A 25,261-nucleotide genomic window follows, 5' to 3' on the forward strand; every position below is an offset into this window, starting at 1 on the left:
TGGCCTTCGCCGGCTCTGTAGTACACTTGGCTTGCTCTTTATAGAAAGTTGTGTGTTTGTGTATGACTAGCGATTATTATCTTTATATATACGATTTGGAGGACTTTTGTGTTGCAATAATATTAGCTTTTACTGACAAGATATATTGTGTGAATGTTAAATATTAGCATGTATACTTAGCGATAAACTTTACCACTTGATAAAGTCCAACATGTCTACGAAATGCTGGTTTACTTGCTACAAATAATAACACTATCCTCAGCAGCCACATTGTGCAAGCAGTGTCTCCTGGGACCTGCACACTGTGTAACTACCTGCATCTGGAAAGCTGATCCTTTTATGCTTTGGGATGTCATAGTGATCATCCATGTTGGTATTATACATCTAGACTGCACTGTACCTGCTACCAGTAGCCCAAATTCTTGATACAGTTTTTGGGGTGTTCCAATTTTTTTTTCTTTTGATAGGTCCAATAAAGTCACCGTCTTGAGATTGTGATACCTTTTATTGCCTAAGTGAAATACAAGATGTTACAAGCAAGCTTTCGGGACAACTTGGGTCCCTTCATCAGCCATGGTTGAGGTGTCCCATTAATACTCAGCGGTCATGCAATAGAACCAAGTTCAGCCCATCTGTTGGTGTCAGTGCCAGATTAACGAGCCTGGAACTCGGACTCCTCTATAATTATGAAAGAAGTTTCCCACCGGACCACTGTTGTGATCATCTTTTCACTAAGGGACAACAGGGAATAACTGCATATCAGTTGATGGCGACTCTGGGATTCCAGGATCGCTGCATAGTGTTCAGGATCACTTACTACTAGATCCAGAAACCGTAACTGTGGTAATTTTATTATATTTGTTATCCATGGCCTCCTTTCTTCTAAAATCCACTTTTAAATTATGCTAATGAGCCATAAGGACAGTGAGACCTTCCATGTTGTAGCTTCACAGGCTGCTACACTGTATCACGCGCCCTTTCCTCTCTCTCTACCTGATGTAATCTCACTGCAGCATAGGAAGTTTCAGCACACAGTGGGAGCGGGAAGTGCTCCTGCACAGTATAACAGCCTGTGAAGCAGCAGAACAGAGGTGCTCTGGTAATGCCGGCAGAGATCTTTCTGTATCATTAGCTTAATTTTAAAAGTTGATTTTAGAAGCAAGGTGGCCATGGATAACAAATAAAAGAATATAACCACAGTTACGGTCCCTGGATCTAGGAGTACGTGCCCCTGGTTTATAAGGCTTGGTTTTGATGGTCCATTTCCTTTAAGAACTATGAAGCCAGGGTAATGTGCATAACTGGACGCCACCAGGTATATATGAATGTTATGGAATAGCATAGACCTTATATGCAATTCCAGCCAAGGGTGGATCACAGGCTTCAAAGCGCGTGATGTGACGGCTTGTGATTCCAGCTCCGCTTGTTTAAGTCTCCGGTGGGAGTGGATAGGAAAAGTCATACAATGACCTTGGCTCCCATTCTTCTCTGTTGGAGACCAGTGTTACATGACTGGAGAATGTCATGTGAGAATTTCATGAAAATGCTGCTTCACGTGCCATATCTCTATGCATTCCATAAAAATCTGAACAATGTCATGAGCATTCCGTCCTGTTCTTACTGTGTTCATACATCTTTCTTCCCAGGTGATAAGCTGTATGAGCTCTGTAGCAGAGCACTGCCTCCCCTCATTACTCCGCACCTTGTTCGATTGGTATAAACGCCAAAATGGAACGGAAGATGAATCCTACGAGTACAGGCCGCGGTCTAGCACAAAGTCGAAAGGGTAATACATTTTTTTATGGGAGCATTTCTATGATATCTACAATATCTTTTTGAACAGTAGGGGACCCCCATCAATTATAAGAATTACCAGTAGTCATTTTTTTAAGGGACGTTATTATGTAAAGGGACACTGTTACCAAATTTTACCCCATTCACCTACTACTCCCCTCAGGTAGGTTATGAAATGTCCTTTCTAGAATTCCCTAAATTATGTTAAATCACCCCCTTTTTCTTTTAAAAGGTATGTTCCAAAGACTTGTTAAAATGAGCAGAGAAGAGGCATATTTGCTTGAAATGAGTCACATTTAGTGGCTGCAGGAAGTGGGCTGTCACTTCAGGTGCCTGTGAAGTTCTTTATTTTCTCCATGAAGTTTGTGGTTCTGTAAGCTACAGAAACTTAGATGCATAAAGTTAGAAAAAGGCAGGAACTGGATTTTTAATCGGCACACATTTCCAACTATTTCTTTGACTGCCTGTGTCTATGCTTGGGAGTATCACCGAACCACAAGCTTGATGCAATCCATCATAAATTGTTATGAAAATGAGACTAAGAGCATATTTCTAGGTACTTTAGAACTGAAGATAGGGGCATATGAGGTGCCACGCCCCCTGCAGGCTCTGAATTTGACTAGTCTCTGGCAATATATGACTGTTCTCTGCTCATTTTCACATTACTTTGGAGGAAGTTTTTTATAGACAAAACATTTAGATTTCCCATTAATGATGGAATTTTAGAAAGAATATTTAATTACCTACTTGAAGGGGCTGGTAGTTTACTGGGGTAAAATCTGGTGACAGGTTCCCTTTAACTATTTCTAGATACCCCATATGAGTGAATGGAGTGACATAATCGTCTAATTCATTCAAGGGGCCACTGTATCCATGGGAAAGGGCTAACTTAAAGTCATCTCCTTTCTAAAACAACTAAACATTTCAGCTCTTTATTTGATAAATGTATGGATATATAATACAGTATCTAAAGGGGTGGTTTATTATGTCCTTACACAAAGATAGAGCTGATAGACTTATAGGACCTGCTCATGTCCCCCAACTAGAAGCCAGGACACACTGTGCTCCCATTGTTTGCAATAATGCATATTCTACTTGTTTTGCAGAGATGAACAGCAGCGAGAAAGAGACTATTTACTTGAAAGAAGAGACCTGGCTGTAGATTTTATTTTTTGTTTAGTTTTGGTGGAGGTCCTCAAACAGGTAAATCTCTGTCTAGTATATATTGTCTGTACTCATATTCCCTATGGTGCCCTCTCCAGGATGTTTGTGATGGAGATGTAGTGATACAACACAAAGTCCGCATAGTATGTATGGCTGGAGGACACTATCCAGGTACCTGCATTATAGATCTGATCTTCCATTACAGATTCCTGTTCATCCAGTTCCAGACCCTCTCATACAGGAAGTTCTCAACTTGGCTTTTAAGCACTTTAAACACAAAGAAGGGTAAGTCCACATGTCCTATAGGAGATAATACACATCCGACTCTCTAGAAACCTTGTGACTCACATATCAAGTGTCTTATAGGAGACAGAGCTTTGTAATCCACTTGAGGGTTATGTTGATCCGTGCAGTGATCATACATAATTAACACTGGGTTAAGAGCTCATCCTTTCTTGGTGACAAGTCAGAGGTCACTGATGGGATGTGTGACATCAGAGGTCATGACTTTACTGTAAGAAAGAAGAAATATTAGAAGGGGCCAAGGGCCTGAGAGGCCAGCTATGACACACATGCTCAGATCATAGGGGACCTCAATTCAATCTACGGATATAAGTCGTAAATAGATTCAAAGTTTGTTGTAAATTGAACAAGTAACAGGTTCTTACATACGCGCGCAAAAAAGTGGCAACGTCCGTAATAAATTTTGAGCAGAGTGATTTTAATTTAATTTGTTGTTCAATTTACAACAAATTGTTAGTACAGGATATTGGATATCCATGTATGCCAGGATATGTATGTGGGGTAGAGAGGTAGACATCCAGCCAAATCCTGGTTTGGCTGCCCCTCTCCCCCTGTACCGGATTCACCCACTATTTCTGCTTTGGGTGCGCAGGGTGTAAAATTGAAATAATTTTTTTCTGTAAATAGATAGACCTCATAGGGTTTATTTATATATACAGGCGCTCCCCTACTTAAGGACACACGACTTACAGACAATCCCTAGTTAAAGACGGACCCTTCTGCCCAAGCTCTCTGGAAGCTTTACTATAGTCCCAGGCTGTAATGATCAGCTGTAAGGTGTCTGTAATGAAGATTTAGAGATAATCCTTGGTCCCATTACAGCAAAAAATTTTGAAACTCCAACAATTGTCACTGAAAAAATTTGTCACTGAGGCACAAAATATTTTTGTCTGGAACTACAATTATAAAATCTACAGTTTCGACTTACATACAAATTCAACTTAAGAACAAACCTATGGAACCTATCTTGTACGTAATACTGCCTGTATTTTTTTTCAGAACAATTCAACTTATTTTTGTTGATATTTTTTTATCATTTCTTGTGGCAACAATTCCAGAACATGGACATAGACCAATTCCCCATTCAGTAGAGCTGTATGGTCTTTGATTACATTGGGGCGTCATATCCATTGCATGTGAATAAGAATTACATTGATCTATACGTTAGATATCTATATTATATGCATCTGGACACCAAATTTACTGCTGAATATGGAACTTAACTGTTTGATCATTGTGGCATCTGACCTAAAATACCAGTATTCTATTCCTGAAGTTCAGACTCCACTTAAATGTATTTTCCCACGTTAGTTTCTTGGGTATAAGGGGAAGTATAATGTCCCATGTCATATCTTATTTGCTTGTGTAACCGGATGTGAGTGAAGAATACATTCTTATCAGCTTGTACATACACACCTGCATTTAGCTACTAAAGACTTGTACAGTATCTTCATTGTTGAAGAGCAGGGCTATAAAGTCATTTGTGTTTTGTATTCACCTTCATAACACTTATGAAGCCTGCATAGTCTCTGTGTGCTATGGAGAGACTGGAGAGGGGAAATATTCTTCCCGATATCTGACAGATAAGGGAAATCTACCATCAAAATCCATTCTTACTCATAGATCCAGGCACCGTGACTGTGGTAAAATCAACTTTTAAAACTTTTAAAATGAAGGAAATGAGCCAGAAGGGGTTTTTTTTTGAAGGTTGGGGGGGCACGTTACCTGAGCCCCTCTGTGCTCTGGCTTCACAGGCTGTTACACTGTATAAGAGCACTCCTTTTCTTCCTCTGCCTGATTTAAGTTCACACAGTGGGTGAGGGAAGTGCTCTTGCACAGTGTAACAGTATGTGAAGCTGCAGTATTGAAGGGCTCTGGTAGTGCCTCCCTCCCCCCAGTGAGTAATTAACATAATTGTTTTAAGTGTTTACAATCAAAATCAAGAGAAAGAAAATGCAGACAGCAGAGTTCCTTTAAGGCAGCGGTTCTCAGCCTTTGTAATGCTGTGACCCCGCAATACAGTTACTCATGTTGCAGTGACCCCAAACCATGCGATTTGCAGTAAAAACACAATAAAATCACGGCTCAAAAGGCTTTAGGCGACCCCAGTGTTTTGGTTGTTCGAGCCCTGCTGGGGTCACGGCCCACAGGTTGAGAACCACTGCTTTAAGGAGTTGACATAAAGTTGATGATTTATGCCTGATGTGATTCTTGATCTTGGTCATTGCTGTATACAGTGGTCCACATCCCTTTCTTAGTAAATATATATTCTATGAACTCTAGAGGACAATGCACCAACCACCAAAAACTCATCCTACTGTGGTTTTATCAGGTTAAACAGCTCTGAAATATTTCTTTACTTTTCTTACAATATACATTACTGTACAATACATCATCGGTCTTGCAGTCCTGTGTTGAGGCCGATGAACATGTTTTTACTTTTCTCTAGTGAAGATTGTTGGATATCTTGTGCAAGACATTTCTTGGTTTTCACTAGCCAGACATAATAGATAGCTGTAAGCTGTACTAGTCCAACCCTTATCTACACATGCACACTCAGCCGGGCAGAGGGTGCATTCTCATAGGCAAGATAGGAGCCTTTTGACTCCTTATTCCCTTGTGGTGCATGTTGATATCCAGATGTAGTCATGTCGGCCTGATCCCGCACATATCGGCAACTGATGTACATCTAATATCTATGTCCAGCTTGAGTTGATTCAGTTTGAATATTAGCAAATGTTATGTGTTTATTTCCATCTAGGTATTCAGGAACCAACACTGGGAATGTGCACATCATTGCAGATCTATATGCAGAAGTCATAGGTGTCCTTGCACAGGCCAAGTAAGGATTTCTTAATTTTTATGTCGCTTGTCAATTGAGTTTGTTTGTCTGTGTTTTATGTGTTTAGGCTTTAGTAAGTGGCCATGGATCCCCTGCTTTCACCCTGCAGGGGATAGAGGAGTATATCCGCCGGCATGGCAGTGTATTAGGATTAAATGGAGCTCCTCCTGCTTTCTTTTCATCATTTAGATTTCAGGCTGTGAGAAAGAAGTTTGTCACGGAATTAAAAGAACTGCGACAGAAGGAACAAAGCCCACATGTGGTGCAGAGCATCATCAGCCTCATCATGGGGATGAAATTCTTCCGTGTCAAAATGTATCCTGTAGAAGATTTTGAGGCGTCTTTTCAGTTTATGCAGGTGTGTAGTGTGTAGTGTGTAGTACGAGGATTTGTTTTCTAAAATGTAACCATATTCATAGTATCGTAGTTTAAATGTTTGAAAAACGACACATGTCCATGAAGTTAGCGCTGATATTGACGCTGATTGACAGAAACTCACTTTATGTTAAGTAACAGCACTTACCTGCTCAGGTGGAAACTTTAATTTTTCTAAAGGAATGATGTACATACTAGAAAAATATCCCTAAATTGAATATACTGTATTTTTTGGAGTATAAGACATACTTTTTAGCAAGAAAAAGTCTTGGTAAAAATTGAAAGTGGCTTGTAGTCCAAAGTCAGGAGGATCAGTCCGTGCCAGACTCCCCTGACTGCTTTCCTGGTGACCTGGATTGTGTATCCTGGTGATCCTGGTGAGCTGTGTAGCATGATGTATGTAGCAGAGCTGAGTTTGTGTGTATGTTGCAGAGCTGTGTGTGTGATCACCAAACATTTTCGAATTGCTGTCAAATATATTTTTCCTATTGTGTGATGTCTAAATCTGAGGTTCATTTCATAGGCTGAAAAATATGGTATATCTATTGCTCCATGAATGGCATACACTGGGTGTGTATGCATTGGCATACCTTTTCCACAAAGTGCTCATTGTCTAAGTGTATTCAAATTATGGTCTGTTGCCAACGTATGGTTCTATAGGCCAAAACGGTGACTTCAGTGGTAGTCACAAAAATATTTCCAGCTTACATGTTCAATGTAACCAGTCTAGTAAATGACATGACAGAGATGGCTAATGACGAGTCCAAGCTTGGTAAGTAGGATGGAGGCGTTGGTCCATGAATGACTGTAGAGTATATCTGTGCAGAATATATGTGTTTTCATAATTAGAGAGATAATTATTTCTGGGCATAATCATTCAATGTAATGGCATTTTTGTAATTTTTGATCTTTTAAAGGAATGTGCTCAGTACTTCTTGGAAGTGAAAGACAAGGACATTAAACATGCACTTGCTGGTCTGTTTGTAGAAATTCTCATCCCTGTGGCTGCTGTAAGTAAATCATTGTACTATAAAACTCTGCGTTCTTTACACTTTTTTTTTCATGTAGCTCGTACAACACCAACCTATTCGGCAGCGCTGTACAAAGATTATGATCATTACAATCAGTTCCTGTCCAGGTTTCACAATTAAACTAGACCTGATTTCATATAAGGTTAAGATCCTTTGTGTATTGGGACACTTGGGACAGGTTCACTCCTGTTATGAGAATGATAAATGAAGCAAACCTGTTGGAGTGAATAAAGAAGCAAACCCTCCCTTTAAACATACATTCTCTATTGTTTTAATCGTATCAGAGCATTTTATTTGCGGTCATGGATATTGGCCCGAGTAGAGTAATATTGTACCAGACGGGTGGGGCGGAAAGTCGTGAAGTTCTTTATTTTCCCACTTCAATCTATTTATATATTTTTTACAGGTGCATTATGTCAGATTTATCCATCTGACATGTTGATTACATCCTCCTTAGGTTACATGCACAGGAATGTTGTTTTGAACACATTAATTTCATTGGATTCATGGATGTGAATCCGTTTTCCCAAGATCTGTGTGTAGAGTGTAGGAAAATCACAGCAGGGTCCTATCCCTGCCCCTGAAAGGCTCAGACGTTTCCATAAAAATCTATGAAAACGTGGAACACATGGGTATCACATGGGTGTCATCCGTGTTCCGTCCATATTTATATATAAAACAATCATGTGACCATTGGTTGGTGACAAGTTAGTGACATCATTTACCAGCCTTCTGGGTTTTTTTTTCCCTGTGATCCACAAAAGTCGAATAACACGTGGACCGTATTTGCAGACATACGGATCACAACAGGTTACATAATTATGATCAATGGACCGCAAGGACAGACCTAGACCTGTTGTTTGTGGCCAGTTAGCAGCTATCCTTACATGTCATGGGTTTTAGGTTAATGGAGACTTCTTCTTTACCACCACTGCTGCCGTTGTGTAATACATTTTGAAAAATGCTATGCTATTATGGCTGGGTTCATACCTCATTTTTGGATTTACATTGGAAGGACACGTTGGGCAGATTCTCAATATGTTATGTTCTTATCCTCAGCTGGAAGGCCAGTATATGTCAATGGGTATGCTCAGCGTATATATATGTCGGGAGCTCTCCCGATGTATGCGATCAGGGTATACATAATAACGAGTTGTGTACCCAACATATTTTTGAGCCACAACTTTCTGGATGATCGGATAAAAGCTCAACATGTTTGCTACGGCATAGGTCTGTTTATAATCCTGTTAGCCTATCCGGTGACATAATTACCATGATGTGACTGTGGCCCTATAATGTTACATTCCAAACAAGTGTCCTGTAATGAGAATGCAGCACTTCTGTCCTGGTAGAAAGGATGAATATGTGGAATCTGAGCAAACCAGAGCAATTCCCACTATCTGTAGGGACTGTCCTTATTAGACAATGCTCCGCAATTTATATAAGATTATGTATAGTACTGTAATAACATGTTGTGGAGACTTTATATCTGTTTCAATTGAATCTTCCCAGGCTGTAAAAAATGAAGTAAATGTGCCATGCTTAAAGAATTTTGTGGAGATGCTCTACCAGACCACGTTTGAACTGAGCTCGAGAAAGAAACATTCCCTGGTGAGATATTACACTATAAATGTGTAGGAATGTGGAGGTCTTCAATTTGTATGCATATACAGCATTAGTCAATAAAAGTATCGGCTGGGTGTATGCCCTTCTCCTGAATACACTGGTCTCACAAACTGTCTGTCTGTAGCACTCCTTAGTTGCCAATTTGCACAGAGGTTTGGTTGTGCTTGAATATTTAGACAATATTGAACATTTAGAGGATAGCGCTATGTATAAATTCTTGTCTGTTATTGATATCTATGTCATGTGAATGGGTCTTTAAGGGAACCTGTCACCAGGGACCTAATTTTCACTAAAGACCGGTTGCAGAAGCCTATTACACCTGCATTGCAAATATGTCTTTGTGCCTTCTCTCAGAATGTTCATTACAATATAATTGTGTGTTTAACTTGCCTGGCTTCTTGACAGAATCCTTTGGTGAGTCCCAGGGTTTGGCTTTGATTTGGATGGATTTAAGGATAAAAAAAGTGACTTGTCTGTGCTGCTCATTCACTTCTCAGCGGTCTCCTTTCTTCTCATGTACTGCTCCTCCCCTCACACAGGGTAGAGCTCATGGTGTGGTGAACTGACATCGGTGGAGGAGGGAAGAGCTGGACAGGAGCACAAAAGTGAGGGCTGAGGATTGAGCAGCACAGACATGTTTTTTTTTTTACTGCATCCAAACCAGCCAAACCCCTGGGACTCAACATAAGATCCTGTCAGGAAGTTAGATAAATTAAAACACACACTTATGTTGTAATGAAAATGCTGAGAGAAGGCACAAAGCCATCTTTGCAATCCAGCTGTAATGGGGTTCTGCAAACTCCCGTTAAAGGAGCCTTTATCTGATGGTCATGTATAGGTCTGTTTACCTCCATTCTCTTCTGTTTGTTCTGTGTAATGTAATATTATATTTGGATATGTCCCCTATGATTTGTAAAGCACTACGGAATTTGATGGCGCTATATAAATAAAGATTATTATTATTATTCTCCACAGGCTTTATACCCTCTGATAACCTGCTTGTTGTGTGTCAGTCAGAAGCAGTTTTTCCTCAACAATTGGCACATCTTCTTACAAAATTGCTTGTCACATCTAAAGGTAGGTGGCCGTACTCCATGCCTTAGCGAGTCTGAAGGGAAGGCCTGCATATGATCCTGCAGTTCCTCCATGTATTTCTTTCCTCCATCTTTGGAACAAATCAAACAATGAACTTGCCATTTCGATATCTTCTGTATGAATCTGTTCTGTAATCTCCAGCTTCTTCCTATTCTGTTTGGATTGACTTTCTCGATAGCGGCGCTCGAGACAATTCTATTCCTCTTATTATTGTATTGACCACATTCCAGGTGAATGTTGTATCAGACATCTGTCCATGTATTCCTCCAGCACTTTCTATCTGTTGTAATATGGAATCAGTGATTTTGGAGAAGATTTCTGCAGCTGATCATTTTCTGCATGTCTGTGGATGTTATGGCTGCGTCATCTCATATTTCCGTTTCATGCTCGCACTGCTCTGCTTATCACTCCATTGATTTTTCATTCCCATGCAAAACCCTTCTGCCTAACATTTTGCTTCTTCTTTTTTTTCTATGGTAGATGATTTTTGTAATTATGTTGCTGTTTGTCCTAATTGTTGCAGTTTTTTTATTTCATGCTCTACTTCCAGTGTCGCATGTTTCGATATATATATTGCTTACATTTCTGACCTTTGTGTACATATATGAGATTACACCCTAACACTTCTATATAACAAGAGCCAGAAGCTTGATATACAGCTGGAACGTTAATTTTGTGTGGCTGCAAAGTTATTAAATTATTAAAATAATAATAAAATAGCCATGCCGATGCGCCACAATCCGATGGCGTTTGCCAAAAACCCAGGGCAATTCAGGGCAAAAGAGAAATATTCGGGAAAACACACACACACATATACACACACATAATGTTTAATATATATATATATATATAAATGACAACATGCAGATATATATACACTTTCATTCATTACTGTTTTCTAGATCTCTGCTTGCTGTCATTCCATAGAAAGCTTCATTATTTCCCTTCTGTGGACATAAATGTGTCCCTGGTCATGTGATATCACACAGGTGCACAGCTTAATATAACACACGGCTCTGATTACTGTCTGTGTTATAATGAGCAGTGCACCTGTGTGACATCACATGAGCAGGGAGCAGTGTTTATCCACAGGACGTAAACAATGAAGCTTCCTGTTGAATGACGGCAAGCAGAGCTCTTGAAAACAGTGAGGAATTGATACAGAAAGTATATTGGAAAATTGTATGTCTTTTAATGACCCTGAATCCAAATAATAAGGTGATTTACAATGCGTATGATTCTATCACCCAACTGCTAATAATCTCTAACCAAAATTCCAAACCAGTGATTATTCATAAAAGGTAACTTTTCATTACACAAACTATAATTAATTGCTTAAAGAAAGGCTTGTCACCAAGAAAAGAAAATCTTGAATGACAACGGCCCCAGATGTTGTATCAGTGGACAGCCCGTACACATGCAAGCACATCTCGATTTAGCATGCATGTGCCAAAAATGGAGAGCAAGCCACTGTCGGACACCCCTGGCTGTGGAAATTAAAATCTACATACCCAATCATACTTTACTACCGGCTTAAGTCCTGGGCCCTACACATCAAATAGTTCAGGAATAGATAGGGACCATAGCACTGGGTCTCTTCTCATCTTCTTTTAGTTTTGTGCTGTTTGTTTTGTGCTTTTTCATCTAACATGCATGTGGCTCCATTCTCATGTTTGTTTTGCTGTCTCACGTTGCTTTATTTAGATGCCATCTAACAACAGTATCAGAAAACAAATAGAAACTCTTCAGGTGAGTTCATGTGAGAGGATGCTCCATGGAGCTCTAGATCAGTGGACAAGAGACCCCTAGAGTCCTCTATCTAAGCTGTAACACCTATCTTGTCTATGGGAACCTATGAAAAAATGTGTATGTTGCCGTATGTGTGTGTAGTATCCAGGGATTTGGTGGCTTGTAACGTAATTTGCCAACCCACCATATTTTATATGGATACGGAACCAATACGGTGACATTAGTGCAGATATGGTGGAAAAATGTCATGTATATTTGTTCAAATGCGGCACTGAAATACATGACTGAAAAAAACATAAGCTTTGTTAAAGGATAAGTCTATACAGGTGTCTTTTTTTATGGTTGCTATGGAAACACAGAAGTATGTATAGGAGCTGTAAACTAAAACCAGAAGTGGATTATAAAGTGTATTTGAGCTGCCTCATTTTTTTAATTTTAGATGTTTAAAGGGTCACAATGAAGGATAATACTAATGTCATGCAAAACTAATTAAACAGATTATCAATAGATAATACAGGCGGTCCCCTACTCGATTTACAGACTACCCCTAGTTACAAACGGACCCCTGGATGCGGGTAATTTACTTAGCCTTAGTAATGAAGCCTCTGTAATGAGGTTTTATTTTTAACCCTCGTTCTTATGACAATCCAACATTTTTAAAATTCAATTGTCACAGAGACCAAAAAAATTTTTGTCTGGGGTTACAATTATAAAATCAACAGTTCCGACTGACATACAAATTCAACTTAAGAACAAACTTACAGAACCTATGTTGTATGTAACTCGGGGACCGCCTGTATGTGTCATTTGTTAGGTTTATTATAGCCGGCCCCCCATTACTGACATATAGGGGGAGATTTATCACTACTTCTACGCCAGTTTTCTAGCAAGAACTTGCGATTACAATTGCGACTCCACTCCATGTGGGCTTGGCGGGATTGTAGAGGGACGTGATGGCGGGCGCAGTGGGCAGGCTTTAGTACATTGGTTTTTACACAAAACTACACAAGGTCAGACCAGTTGTAGTTTTGCCTGGCGTCTGAGCCGAGCCTAAGCCTCTGGATGCATTTGGCGCGACAAGGAGGGGGAGGGGTGTATCCCTGCGCAATTAATCTCCACCATAGATTATGGCTTTTCATCCCACCAAGGCAAGTTACCATAGTAGTTGAAAATAGTTGATAAATGAAGTTGGATTCTTTCTTATAGAACAATAGTAATAATCTAGGCTGGAAAGAAGGAAGGATCTGTGGTTGTGACTGTATATTTTTTGCATTGAAAGAAATCGGTCAGGAATCAGTAACCGCCTAGACGCATGTGATGGTAATTGTAGGCTTATGGATGGCTTTCCAGGCTCATTTACATCCAGCATTTTAATTGTCGTTTACCTAAGCTAGAACACATCTCTTCATTATGTGTCAAGAAAAACCTCCAACGCTTCATTTCCCAACATCAGGGGCTCATCATTACTAAAGCAATGTTTACATTCCTGGCTTTTCTTTTCTTCTTCTTCTTTTTTTTTCATTTATTTTAAGTTTTTTTGTTTTGTTTTCCACATTCACTCACATAGCGGCAGTCATTGTTCACAGCTTAATTCTACTTGTGTAAGATAACTTTTTCATATAACTGCTAACTGGGTAAAGTGTCTAAAATATAACATACAATGGTGTATTATAAAAGCCCCTACCCATAAGCCATGTTGTCATTCATGCATATGTTTGCTAGCAGATGTACTAACTAGTATTACTGTACGATCATGTTCCAAAGGACAAACCAGCTATGCCATACTCTCCTCGCTGTGCTTTATCCAGGGTATAAAACGTTGCAGCAGATACAGAGTCGTTTCTTTCATAAGTGATATGCCACCCTTCTCAATTCTTTCTGATCTGAATTAAAGGAAATCTAAATCCATCATGATAAACAAGGGGCTGTATCTCACAGATCCAGGCACCGTAACTATAGTAATTTTCTTATATTTGTTATCCACTGCCTTCTTTCTTTCTTAAATAAACTTTTAAAATGATACTAGTGAGCCCTACGTGCTCTGTCTTCACAGGCTGTTACACTGAGCAGCAGCATGTCTTTCCATTCCCCCCTCCCTCTGTCTGCTGTTATCTCACACAGTGTTTAGGGAAAGTTTCCTGCACAATGTAACAGCCTGTGAAGCTGTGGCACAGAGGGGCTCTGGTAACGCCACCCCTGAGCCCTTCTGGTTTATTAGCATAATTATGAAAGGTGATTTTAGGAAGGAAGGAGGCCATGGATAACAAATATAAGAAGATTACCACAGTCACCGTGCGTGAATTATAAGTAAATGGCCCTGGTTTATCATGCTTGATTTTTAGGCTAGAATTGCTTTCATGTAAATGATGTATGTGTGTCAGCTTATTAGAATTATTACATTCCCATAGACAGTAGACTAACGGTGAAAACCCTCAGGGTTTTGTCAACAGATTAAGTGGTGGGGAAGCAGTATTGGGCATGTTGGATTCAATATGCCCGGTCCTTTTAATATCGGCAAAAAGACGCCAGAGTTGTGTGAATGTTTTTCTGTCTGGATGGTGGAATTTTAAAGAAATAGTTGTTGGGCCGACAAACATTCAACCCACAACTTGGAAAATACTTGACTGCCAAATCTCGACTAAAATTTAAAAACGTGGAGTACAACGTTAATACATCTGGCACGTTATCGTATCAGAAGTCAAGAGAAGTTTTAAAGGAGTTTTCCCATCTAGTCACAGGATATATAATAACTAGACAATAGATGTGAGCTCTACTTCTGTAACCTGCACATAGAAAATGGGGCCTGCTGACCAGCTTCCTTACAGCTGAACTGAACCGGGAGTGTGTAGCGCTCTCTCCATTCAACTCTATGGGAGCGCCAAACTTATGGTCTCCGCTTACATCCCCGCTCTCCTTTTAGCCTGGTTGTGTGAACCGGCTCACCGCCCTGTAGGTATCCGCTAATTATTCATGGGAAAAACCCTTTAGGTATGGTGAAAGGTATTGTTTCAACTTTTTCAATACACTGCTTGTTTTGCACAGATAAATTACGTATTTTTTGACAATTTTTCTATTTCAGAAGTACAGTGTAAACCGTTTTATGTATCTTTTCTCTCTCTTTCAGAATAAGGATCCTAAAATGTCTCGCGTTGCACTGGAATCACTGTATAGGTTATTGTGGGTTTATGTTATTAGGATAAAATGTGAAAGCAACACTGTAACGCAAAGGTGAGTGGACTTTGACCATCATGTATTCATCTTAGGGGTAGCAGTCATAGCAAAAGGTATGGGGCCCACAGTGTCAAGGGGCCTGGCCTTCCACATTAAAGAATGGAGATGTTATATACCTATTATGCTGCACATTGCAAAGCATAATACATACGGTATATAACAGTGAGCACCTTCCACAGTACACAGCTGAGTATATGAGTGTATAAATGTGTGTATGAGTGTATACAAGTTTGATTTTATAAACATGCATTAGTGCACAAATATATTTTTTTTTGTGGGGGGGGGGGGGGGGATTGCCCATTCAGACATCTGCTATGAGGCTCAGCCTCTCCTAGTTACGCCCGTGATGCAGCTGGTATAACATTGCCGCATTGGATATCTGAATTTTCTGTGTAGTTAGTGTTGGGTTGTGCAGCTTAGAGCTATGGGGTATTCACTTCAGATAAATAATCCTACTTTGTCTCGGTATCAGTATGTGGCTGCTACTAAAATCATCCGTATTGTTAAGCACAGAGGGAAAACGCCAAACTTCAGAGCGGTGCACACGTAATGAACACTTGTGTGAACCCCTGCTGTACTAATCGTTTGCAAAGTCTTTGTATCTTTTGAAAGGTGTATGTAAATTTTGAGTATTCTCAGCAGGATCACTTCGATAATCATCTCATACGTCGCTATTCTAAACATATGATTTTTTATTTAATTTTTTTTTTAAAAACCTTTTGCCTTGCCAAGACAAAAGTTGAATTTCTGCAGAATTGGATATTTTGCTATTGCTGTAAATCTGATCACATTGTTTGGAACATTAGAAATCACTAGAAAATGTTCACATTTATTATTATTCTTGTTGCAGCCGCCTTATGAGCATCGTATCCGCACTTTTCCCCAAAGGTTCCCGTAGTGTAGTACCCCGCGACACACCTCTTAATATATTTGTCAAGATCATTCAGTTCATTGCTCAGGTGAGTTGATTGTTAGTGCTTTACATGTACAAGTTTAATGGAAAATATCAATGTGATTGAAGTGGTTTTCTGGGAACACATTTTATGATACTTTATTCGGGTTTTGATTGCAAGTTCAGGATCACTATCTTTGAGTCCATTTGTAGTGCATCCTTCTACATCCAGGACCTAACATGTCCCTATCAAACAAGGCTGTGTCTCCAGTAGCTCATAGAAGTAGATGCTGGATGTGATCTACAAAATTAGATATTTATCTTTAATATAATACAAAATCATGTTTCTAAGTATTATAGAACCTACGATAGAGGTATCTGAAGTGAAACCCCTCCTGCAGACTTGAAATGTGACTCATCTCAGGCAAAATATGACACTTTTTTTTTTTTTTGTGCCAATTTTCACATGAGTTTGTAGGAGACTTGGAGTTAGATTTTACATAAAAGAGGGAATTCTAGAAAGGACATTTCATATCCTACACAAGGGGTTTTTAGCTTAGTGGGGTAAAACCTGGTAACAAAGTCCCTAAATTATATCTTCCTAATTACCGTAACCAATTCACAAGAACGTTAGAAGTTTTAATGCAGATGCAAAAAGGGCTCCTTTTTAATTAGATTTAAAGGGGGGGAAATGTATATGTGTAAGCGCTGGGAAATTAGGGGAACATGTATTTACCACCTATATTTCCTTATTTTCTTATCCCTATATTCCTTATTTTATATTTTTTTGTACTGCTGTGTAGCACGTGACCGCAGCAGCCAATCACTGGGCATAATGCTTATGTGCCATGGTGTTGGTATTTCAGCGCCATACAATTCCATGAGCAGGAAGACTCATCCATTCTCCCTATATCTGTCAGATTGCTTATGGAAGAACGCTCCATCACCTCCCCAGCAGTTAATACTTTATGCATGTTCATGAATAAATAGTTTTGCATTTATTTTTTTTTTCTTTTTTTCCATTTTGCAGGAACGCTTAGATTTTGCTATGAAAGAAATAATATTTGACCTTCTGAGCGTGGGAAAATCTTCAAAAACATTCACTATCAACCCAGAGGTAAAGTCAAGTGATGCTTTTGTGTGCGTGATATGCTTATTGTACAACACAAATATGTTACATGGAAACAGGATGACCGCAGCTAAGCCCCTGCTCACACCAGATTGTGGAATCCGCCTGAGGAAATCAACTTATGTTGTAGCGTTTACAAGACTCAAATACTTTGCAGCGATTGGTTTTTCTAGGTCAACACAAGGACTATCAGAATTGAAGTCTGGGATAGCAAAATGTTTGTGTTTAGTGATCTAAAGTCATCACAATAGTGAAAGTACTCTGACTGAAAGGTTAAATAATAAAAATGTATTTATGAGACTGGCAATACCCATCGGGCAGCACATATTGGATTTCAGTGATTTGTAACACTAGAACAGGTAATTACATGCTTGAAGTTTGTTTTCCTGTGGTGTCCAGATATTCCAGTTTCCTTCTACACTCCATAAGAAAATTAGCCTAAAAGGGTATGTCTCATATAAGAAATTGTTATTGTTGTGCAGGAGCACCAGTGTCTTAATGTATTATGCCATTGTGTAGTTTGATAACAGTGGAAATAAAGACTGATGATAAATATACATATCCATAAAATAAGAGAATAAATGTCTTATCTCTTGGTGTTTAACTTTCACGACCCCGAGCAAGGACAAGGGTCCCTGCGTGTGTGACCACAGTTACATTCACTTATATTAGGGAGCGTGCACATAGCCGCAAAGAGGGCAGCTAGCTCATGGCTGCCATAGACATGCATTATGCACGTCCCCCATAGGCCAGCAATGGTCACATGGAGCGGTGCAGCACCGTACCGCTCCGTACACAGGGATAAGATGGGACATGTCCTGTCATTCCCCCGTGTTACGGCACCGTGCGCCGTGTATCTCTATGGAGAGGGGAGGGGTCAACCCATCTCCTCTCCATGGCGCCGGACGTATGTCCACCTGGCTACGGCCCGGAGTACACACCTTAGTGTAAATGCACAAAGTATTAAGAGACAATTTGTCAGAGATCTGTGGGAGGTTACATACTTGCATACATACCTTTATATCCGGCATAAACAATACATCTGGCTCTGTCTGTGTTGGATGTGGATTGCCTTGCCATAAAATACTATATGTGATTTTATCACGACAGCTGTGACAGATATGATTGGGTTTTGTCTCTGGTAAATACAAAGCTTTATCCCATCCCCCTGGTTGTATGTCTTGCAGAGAATGAATATAGGTCTCAGAGTCTTCCTCGTCATAGCAGACAGCTTGCAGCAAAAAGATGGAGAGCCCCCTATGCCAACAACAGGAGTTGTTCTTCCCTCAGGAAATACTTTACGTGTCAAGAAAATCTTTCTGAATAAAACCCTCACAGATGAAGAGGCAAAAGTCATAGGTTCGTCCATATTGTTTACTGTTAGGTGAAAATACAGTAAGGTATCTGTATAAGCTAATCTATAAATCACACTATCTATGTAGGCCTCATATGGGCAGAGGGTCAGGACACCATATTGGAAACCGCCTTTTCACATTGCCTTAAAGGGTCTGTTGTTTCTTAAGGGAAAACCTTGAAAAAAATTCATTGGTGAATGACATCCACAGTTAAGATTGGGCCTCATGTTTGACTCCTTCACGTCTTTTGTATCGAACCACGGTTTCTTATGCCAATGCTGTGGGAGGTCCAACTATGTGTTGATGACAGTAGAAGGAACTTCCTGAGCCGCAAACTCGGACAGGAATAGGAGTTTTGTGGCTCCGTCACCACATGTGGCCGTGGAATCCATAGCTGTGTATATAAGGCCACAGAAATGAATTTGTCCATGCGCTATTTGTTGAATCACCATTTAGCACACAGATTCTACATTCATGTGCATGTGGCCTTAGTATTTGAGGGGCAGAAATACTAATTTCTACAACAATGTCTTTGCAGGGATGTCTGTATACTATCCACAAGTCCGCAAAGCAATGGACAGCATACTCCGGCATCTCGATAAGGAGGTTGGCAGGCCCATGTGCATGACCAGCGTGCAGATGTCTAATAAAGAACCTGAGGATATGATTACGTATGTATAATTATGTATAATTCATCTATTTGCCCTCACTTTCTAGCAGTGCTGAACTGTAATATGTTTGATGTACTTAAACCCAATGATCAATAATGATCCGTGCGGCTTATGGTGGCCACCAATTACTGCACTGCACAAAGCTGCTCAATGCCAGTAATTAGCTTGAAAGCCTCTGTATTCTGAAAGTAGAGAATTAAAGTGCAGCCAGGTAGTAATATTCCGACATAGCTTCCTGTGTCCATCCTGACTACTGACTGGTTTAAATTATTAAATGTATTTGTATTTCTTATATATATAACCACACATAATTACTATCCTAATGCTAGTTTTTTTTCACTCCGAAGATTTGGAATACGCCACATGTGAATAATAAATTCACCATTTGCAGTGGCACCCCCATCGCTGGGAAATTGCATTCAGCTGTTTTTGTTGAACCGTAGACGTTCTGTAGCAATTCTGTATCTCCCTTTCCAAAAACTGTTTTGACCACACCGAAAACACTGACCACTGTGTTTCTCAACATCTGAATCTTCCTGTTCTATAGAGATCACTTCTTACCAGTCATCATATCACATTTAGGATTAGAATGAGTTGACCATGTCATATCTCTTTCTTGTCCATCTTTCTATCTATATACGGTATCTATCTATCTATCTTTCTATCCTATCTATCTACATGCTTGATAAAGGTTCACTAGCCGAAAGTAGCCTATAAATAAATGGACTACAAGTGTTTTGCTATTTACTTGTGATTTGGAGTGCTGCTTCCTTCTTCTTTGGATATCTATCTATCTATCTATCTGTCAGGCTCTATCCTTCCTTCTTTCTTTCTGCTCTCTTCTCTCCTTTCTATTTTCGCAGCCTTTTCCTACACCATGATTGCTATGATCTCTAATGAAGATAACCTTGCTTAGTGACTAGTATAGTAAAAGAATGTTACCCCCATGGCCCTGGATTATAATGTTTAAATAAAGAAATATGCTTGTGTTCATTTTATCTTCATTTGTTTGTTATCTATTTAACAGAGGTGAAAGAAAACCCAAGATTGACTTGTTCAGAACGTGTATTGCTGCTATCCCTAGGCTTATTCCTGATGGTATGAGCAGAGCTGACCTCATTGAACTGCTTGCAAGGTAAACCTTTTACTAAAGGAATTTTTTGTCTTTGAGATATATGGTCCTATACCTCCCACCTAACAAATAGGCAGGGATTGTCCTGCCAATATATTTATTTTCATCTGGACAGCCCTTTAACCTTCATTTGGTAAACCATAAAATGTCATGTAGGCCATCACAAAGGCATAAATGAGAATGAAAATAAAATATAAAACTCATTCTTCTTAGAACATTGACACTTCTGCCATATTTGGCAGGCGCCTGGCTCATAAACTGTGAGTTCATCGCATTATGGAGTCTGACATGGTTGCATGGCTTGTTTTTTTGTGGTAAAATAAATGCTATTAAAGTGAATCAAGTGAAAAGCGAACAAGGACGCCGCGTGCGCAAGCGATATGTTAATACAATGAACGTATTCAGAGCTTGACACCTATTTTTTATGGTCATGTCAACTCTTTTCATTCTTCACTTTAGCAGTTTTTTTTGTATAAAAGAGGTTTTTTAGTTCTTTAAAATTGAGAAAAAAAATTAATGGCTTTTCCTTCAGAAGTCATAGGGTTTCTGCTGCCTGGGCTTCAGCTGTTTGAAAGGGCAGGAAGTCTATTTTACTGTATGCCATTCACAGATTCATTCTTTCAGTAGGGGCCGTGTCTGGTGCTCCCTGCCCCCCCCCCCCTCCCTCCCACATTATACCGACTGCTAAACTTACCAGCAAGGATGTACATGAATCATTTCATTCTCAGAGCATCAACGATCAGAAACTGATAGGCACATTTCTCAGCTGAGCATTTCTGCCTCGCCTTCCGCTACTTCTTAAGACCTGGGAACTCCACCAAACACCAAAACTTATGATGTGTCACTATGATATGTCAAATGTAAACTAAAAGTGTAGCTAAGTGTTTATCATATTGCATGATTGCATTTTGCAAATGAATAGACCCTATAATAGTAAATGTTCTTAAATACTTCTTGAATACACATTCATTTTTGTCCTGTTATTTTGCCCTCTTTCTTTCTGCTTTAAGCAGTGTATATAAATCAGCTTTTCTGTACGCTCAGCTAATAGATGAGGAAAGCTGATAAAGTTTCTAAAGACTCTTTACAGAAAGTCCCATGATAGTCAAATCTCCTTACAGAGCTGAATTATCAGGTGAAAGATTCTCTAGATATGGAAAAAGTTAATCATTATCCTCATGTCCTTCCATATATGCTATTTAATGACTTAAGAAAGCTTTCAGATACAATGCTCACTACAGGAGAAGAAAGGAGCAAAACACGGGACACAAGTTTTTTTTAATTAATGTAATATATAAAAAGTTTAATATTAACATTTGCTCAATTCATCTCTCAAATTCCAAAAAAGTTTTTTTTACGCTTTATTCTATATTTGTGCAACAGAATACATTCAGAGCAAAACGCATACCAAATGCCTTGCAACAGGTGAAGAGTTTTGCACAGAGAACATTATTCTTCTCAAAAGGCATATCTAGCATTTTATGCCTGTATTATATAGCCAGGGTCCTGACTTGCAGAAATATGAGAATAATGATATGATTGATCTATTGGATTGTACCTGTTTGAGGTATTATAACAACACAATCCTATATATAAGAAAAAAAAAAGCTTCTGCTCTCTATGTATATTATGTTAAATTAGCACAACAATGATCTATGCAGATTCTCAGAAATACATTAAAATACTAATCTGTTGTAGAATTTTAACCAAGATGTACAAAGCCCTGGGAAACCCGATGTATTTAAATGCCTGTTCCTTCTCCTCCTAGGCTTACCATTCATATGGATGAAGAGCTGCGTGGGCTGGCGTTTAATACCTTACAGGCACTAATGCTTGATTTTCCCGACTGGCGGGAGGATGTTCTTTCAGGATTCGTGTATTTCATTGTACGAGAAGTGACTGATGTGCACCCATCACTTCTAGACAATGCGGTGAAGATGTTGGTGCAGCTAATAAATCAGTGGAAGCAGGCGGTTCTCATGCACAATAAAAACTCAGATGCCCAGGTATTCCTTCCTCATCGTCAGGGAAACTTTCTATTATTATAGTTGGTCCTGAAGGTCAAGCAGGTCATGACATATCCTAGCATTATGCCATCTCTTTGAGATTATAATGGCACCCATTCCAGTTCCTTGAGACATAACAGATCCCACTAAGATCTCATTCTTCATCATGGGTGCAAGCTTCTATTTCATACATTTATATTGTTTGCTAACTGTTTATTAACATTTTTGCAGAGAGGGATGCACAATGGAACCTCCCATACGCTCCATCTTGAAAGAGGTCCAGTCTCGAGCGTATTCCACGTCGTGGAAGGGTTTGCACTGGTCATTTTGTGTAACAGTCGACCTGGCACGAGGAGGTTAGCAGTCAATGTACTCCGAGAGATAAGAGCTCTCTTTACCGTCCTTGAGCTTGCCAAGGTGAGAAGAACAATTCACCATTTTCCTTTACAAATACCTAATCAGTCTGGTCTATAAATATAGGTTTTGCATGAATAGGTTATAATAAATAAGAGTTTTAATTTTGGTTTTTCTTTGTAGGGTGAAGAGGAGTTGGCTATTGATGTAATGGACAGGCTTAGTCCATCTATCTTAGAAAGCTTCATACACCTCACAGGAGCAGATCAGGTGAACTATTAGTTACCTAGTAATGGAACAAGACCTAATGACTTTATCAGTCTTTCACTATGACATATAATGATATGAAAGAACCTAAAATGAGTTATTTAACATACCTGACTGTCCGAAACTAATGTGACTTTGCTTGTTTCTGATAAGGCCCTTAGTGGGGTCTTCCCTCGTATACCATTGTTGGGGTTCTACCAGGGGGTCCATGTGAGTTGTGACACCTGATGAACATTCTCAACACGTATTTCCATTCATGTTAATTGGACTTCTGGGGGAGAATGTGTCTAAACAACTTTTTTTTTTTTTAAGTACTCCGCACTTTTGGGAAATTGACTTTATCCAACAACCTAAAGGGGTTTGCAGTGTTAGAAAAACATTACTGCTTTCTTCCAAGAACAGCTCCACACCTGACCATGGGTGGTGGACTTTATGTGGTTAGCAACCAGGCTCCTTTAATTTCTATGTAGCTGAACTGCAGAACCAGCACAAACTATGGTCAGGTGTAATGCTGTTTTTGAAACCAAGCTACCATGTTTTATTAAAATTCTGGACAACCCCATTTAGTCACCAGTGTGGAGACCAAAATGTCTACTGAAACTCCTAAAATCATAATTAGGTTGGCGAGAGTTCACAATATGGTATATTTTAGGCTGCATCTCTTCTGAAAGGAAATCTAATTTCAAATGACAACCAATGAAGCCTATCTACCATGCCTTATTCCTATTAATTTAGGCCAGCGAGTGACATCTTAAACAATTTTTTTTACTAATATTGTGCTTTTAGTTTTTTATTATTCTCAAATGTCAGATCTTATGGCTAGGTCATTAATTTCACAATTTGGAAACCCCCTTTGATTTTAGATCTGTTGCATGTTTAGTTATCTTCCTCTGCAGAGGATGTGTTCCAGTCTGGTCTGATTGTCATTTCTTTGGTTTAGACCACTTTGCTGTACTGTCCTAGCTCAATAGATCTTCAGACGCTTGCAGAGTGGAGTTCGTCCCCCATCAGCCATCAGTTTGATGTAGTCAGTCCATCGCACACCTGGATCTTTGCACATGTCACGCAGGGTCAGGATCCCTGGATAATAAGCCTCTCCAGCTTTATGAAACAAGAAAACCTGCCCAAATATTGCCCCACCGCTGTCAGCTATGCCTGGATGTTTTCCTACACCCGCCTTCAGCTTCTTTCACCGCAAGTTGATATAAAGTAAGAGATTGTGCTGATATAAGTACCATCATTTTTCTGCTGTAGATTTCTGTTCTAGAAAAGTATGAAATTACATTTTAGAATACATTTTTAATCTTTATTTTTCTTGTTACTGCAGTAGTCCCATTAATGCAAAGAAAGTGACTGCAGTCACAGGCAGCGATTCTTACATTGGCCTTTGGAGAAACTACTTGATTCTGTGCTGCAGCGCAGCAACATCCACAGGTTCTTCAGCATCTACTGGTTCTGTTAGATGTTCCCCTCCAGAGACGCTGGCGTCTACCCCTGACAGTGGATATTGCATTGATTCTAAAGTAAGTCCTGCATAAAGGTCAGGGAAAATGGCCTAATCTACAGCTTTGTGCTACAAAAAGGCACCAAAGTTTTGGCGTAGACAGATTGATACATTTCCCCCACTGTTATACATCTGAGAGTTTAAAGGGAACCTGACACCAGATTTTACCCTACCTAAACTACCAGCCTCCTCAGTTAGGGTATGAAATGCTCTTTCACGAAATCCCTCTTTTATGTGAAATCTCACCTGTCTACCTATAAATAAATTCCTTCAAACTGATGTGAAAATGAGCAGAGAAGAGTGATATTTTTGCATGATATGAGTCACTGAAGTGGTAATGTTACTTCATCATTGGTTCTGTTGTAATCAGTCCTGGTTACTGCCCTGCTTGTTGACCTACATATAAAAGATACAGCATAGTGGTGTCAAGGCCATCTAGCCTTCATGAAAGTTTGTAAAGCTTTGGATTGCTATATTTCCATGGTGAAATAATTTACACAGCTGGTTTTATACTACAGGTCATTGGCAGTCCGTCCCCCTCATCCCTATTCAAGCACATCGTACCAATGATGCGTTCTGAGAGCATGGAAATTACTGAATCTCTTGTTCTGGGCCTTGGCAGGACCAACCCCGGAGCTTTTAGGTAAGAAGGTGGGGGAAGGGGTTTGTCCCATTTCGTAGTGCTGGTTTTTAATACCACATAGATTTTTATTTTTTCGTATGATATTGCTAATTTTCTGC

The 25,261-nt window shown here is 39.5% G+C and overlaps 1 protein-coding gene across 10 annotated transcripts in view; it reads left to right on the top strand.

The window, feature by feature from the left end:
* FRYL (FRY like transcription coactivator) overlaps window positions 1–25,261 on the top strand; it is a 193,419-nt gene that overhangs the window by 115,142 nt on the left and 53,016 nt on the right. For 6 of the 10 annotated variants that reach the window (XM_072124585.1, XM_072124539.1, XM_072124546.1 and 3 more), the window contains 21 exons: window positions 1,647–1,786; window positions 2,901–2,997; window positions 3,164–3,243; window positions 6,023–6,103; window positions 6,293–6,461; window positions 7,396–7,488; window positions 9,022–9,120; window positions 10,111–10,212; window positions 11,935–11,979; window positions 15,104–15,207; window positions 16,061–16,169; window positions 17,133–17,219; window positions 18,419–18,590; window positions 19,125–19,257; window positions 20,285–20,392; window positions 22,158–22,395; window positions 22,627–22,812; window positions 22,933–23,019; window positions 23,957–24,225; window positions 24,344–24,539; window positions 25,039–25,163. In XM_072124585.1, coding sequence (XP_071980686.1) covers window positions 1,647–1,786; window positions 2,901–2,997; window positions 3,164–3,243; window positions 6,023–6,103; window positions 6,293–6,461; window positions 7,396–7,488; window positions 9,022–9,120; window positions 10,111–10,212; window positions 11,935–11,979; window positions 15,104–15,207; window positions 16,061–16,169; window positions 17,133–17,219; window positions 18,419–18,590; window positions 19,125–19,257; window positions 20,285–20,392; window positions 22,158–22,395; window positions 22,627–22,812; window positions 22,933–23,019; window positions 23,957–24,225; window positions 24,344–24,539; window positions 25,039–25,163 — 2,720 coding nt within the window. The remainder of the gene's footprint in view (window positions 1–1,646; window positions 1,787–2,900; window positions 2,998–3,163; window positions 3,244–6,022; window positions 6,104–6,292; window positions 6,462–7,395; window positions 7,489–9,021; window positions 9,121–10,110; window positions 10,213–11,934; window positions 11,980–15,103; window positions 15,208–16,060; window positions 16,170–17,132; window positions 17,220–18,418; window positions 18,591–19,124; window positions 19,258–20,284; window positions 20,393–22,157; window positions 22,396–22,626; window positions 22,813–22,932; window positions 23,020–23,956; window positions 24,226–24,343; window positions 24,540–25,038; window positions 25,164–25,261) is intronic. The other 4 variants (XM_072124555.1, XM_072124603.1, XM_072124576.1 and 1 more) reach the window with 1 other exon arrangement.

The sequence above is a fragment of the Engystomops pustulosus genome, chromosome 1, assembly GCF_040894005.1.
Source record: "Engystomops pustulosus chromosome 1, aEngPut4.maternal, whole genome shotgun sequence".
Classification (NCBI taxonomy): Eukaryota; Metazoa; Chordata; class Amphibia; order Anura; family Leptodactylidae; genus Engystomops; species Engystomops pustulosus.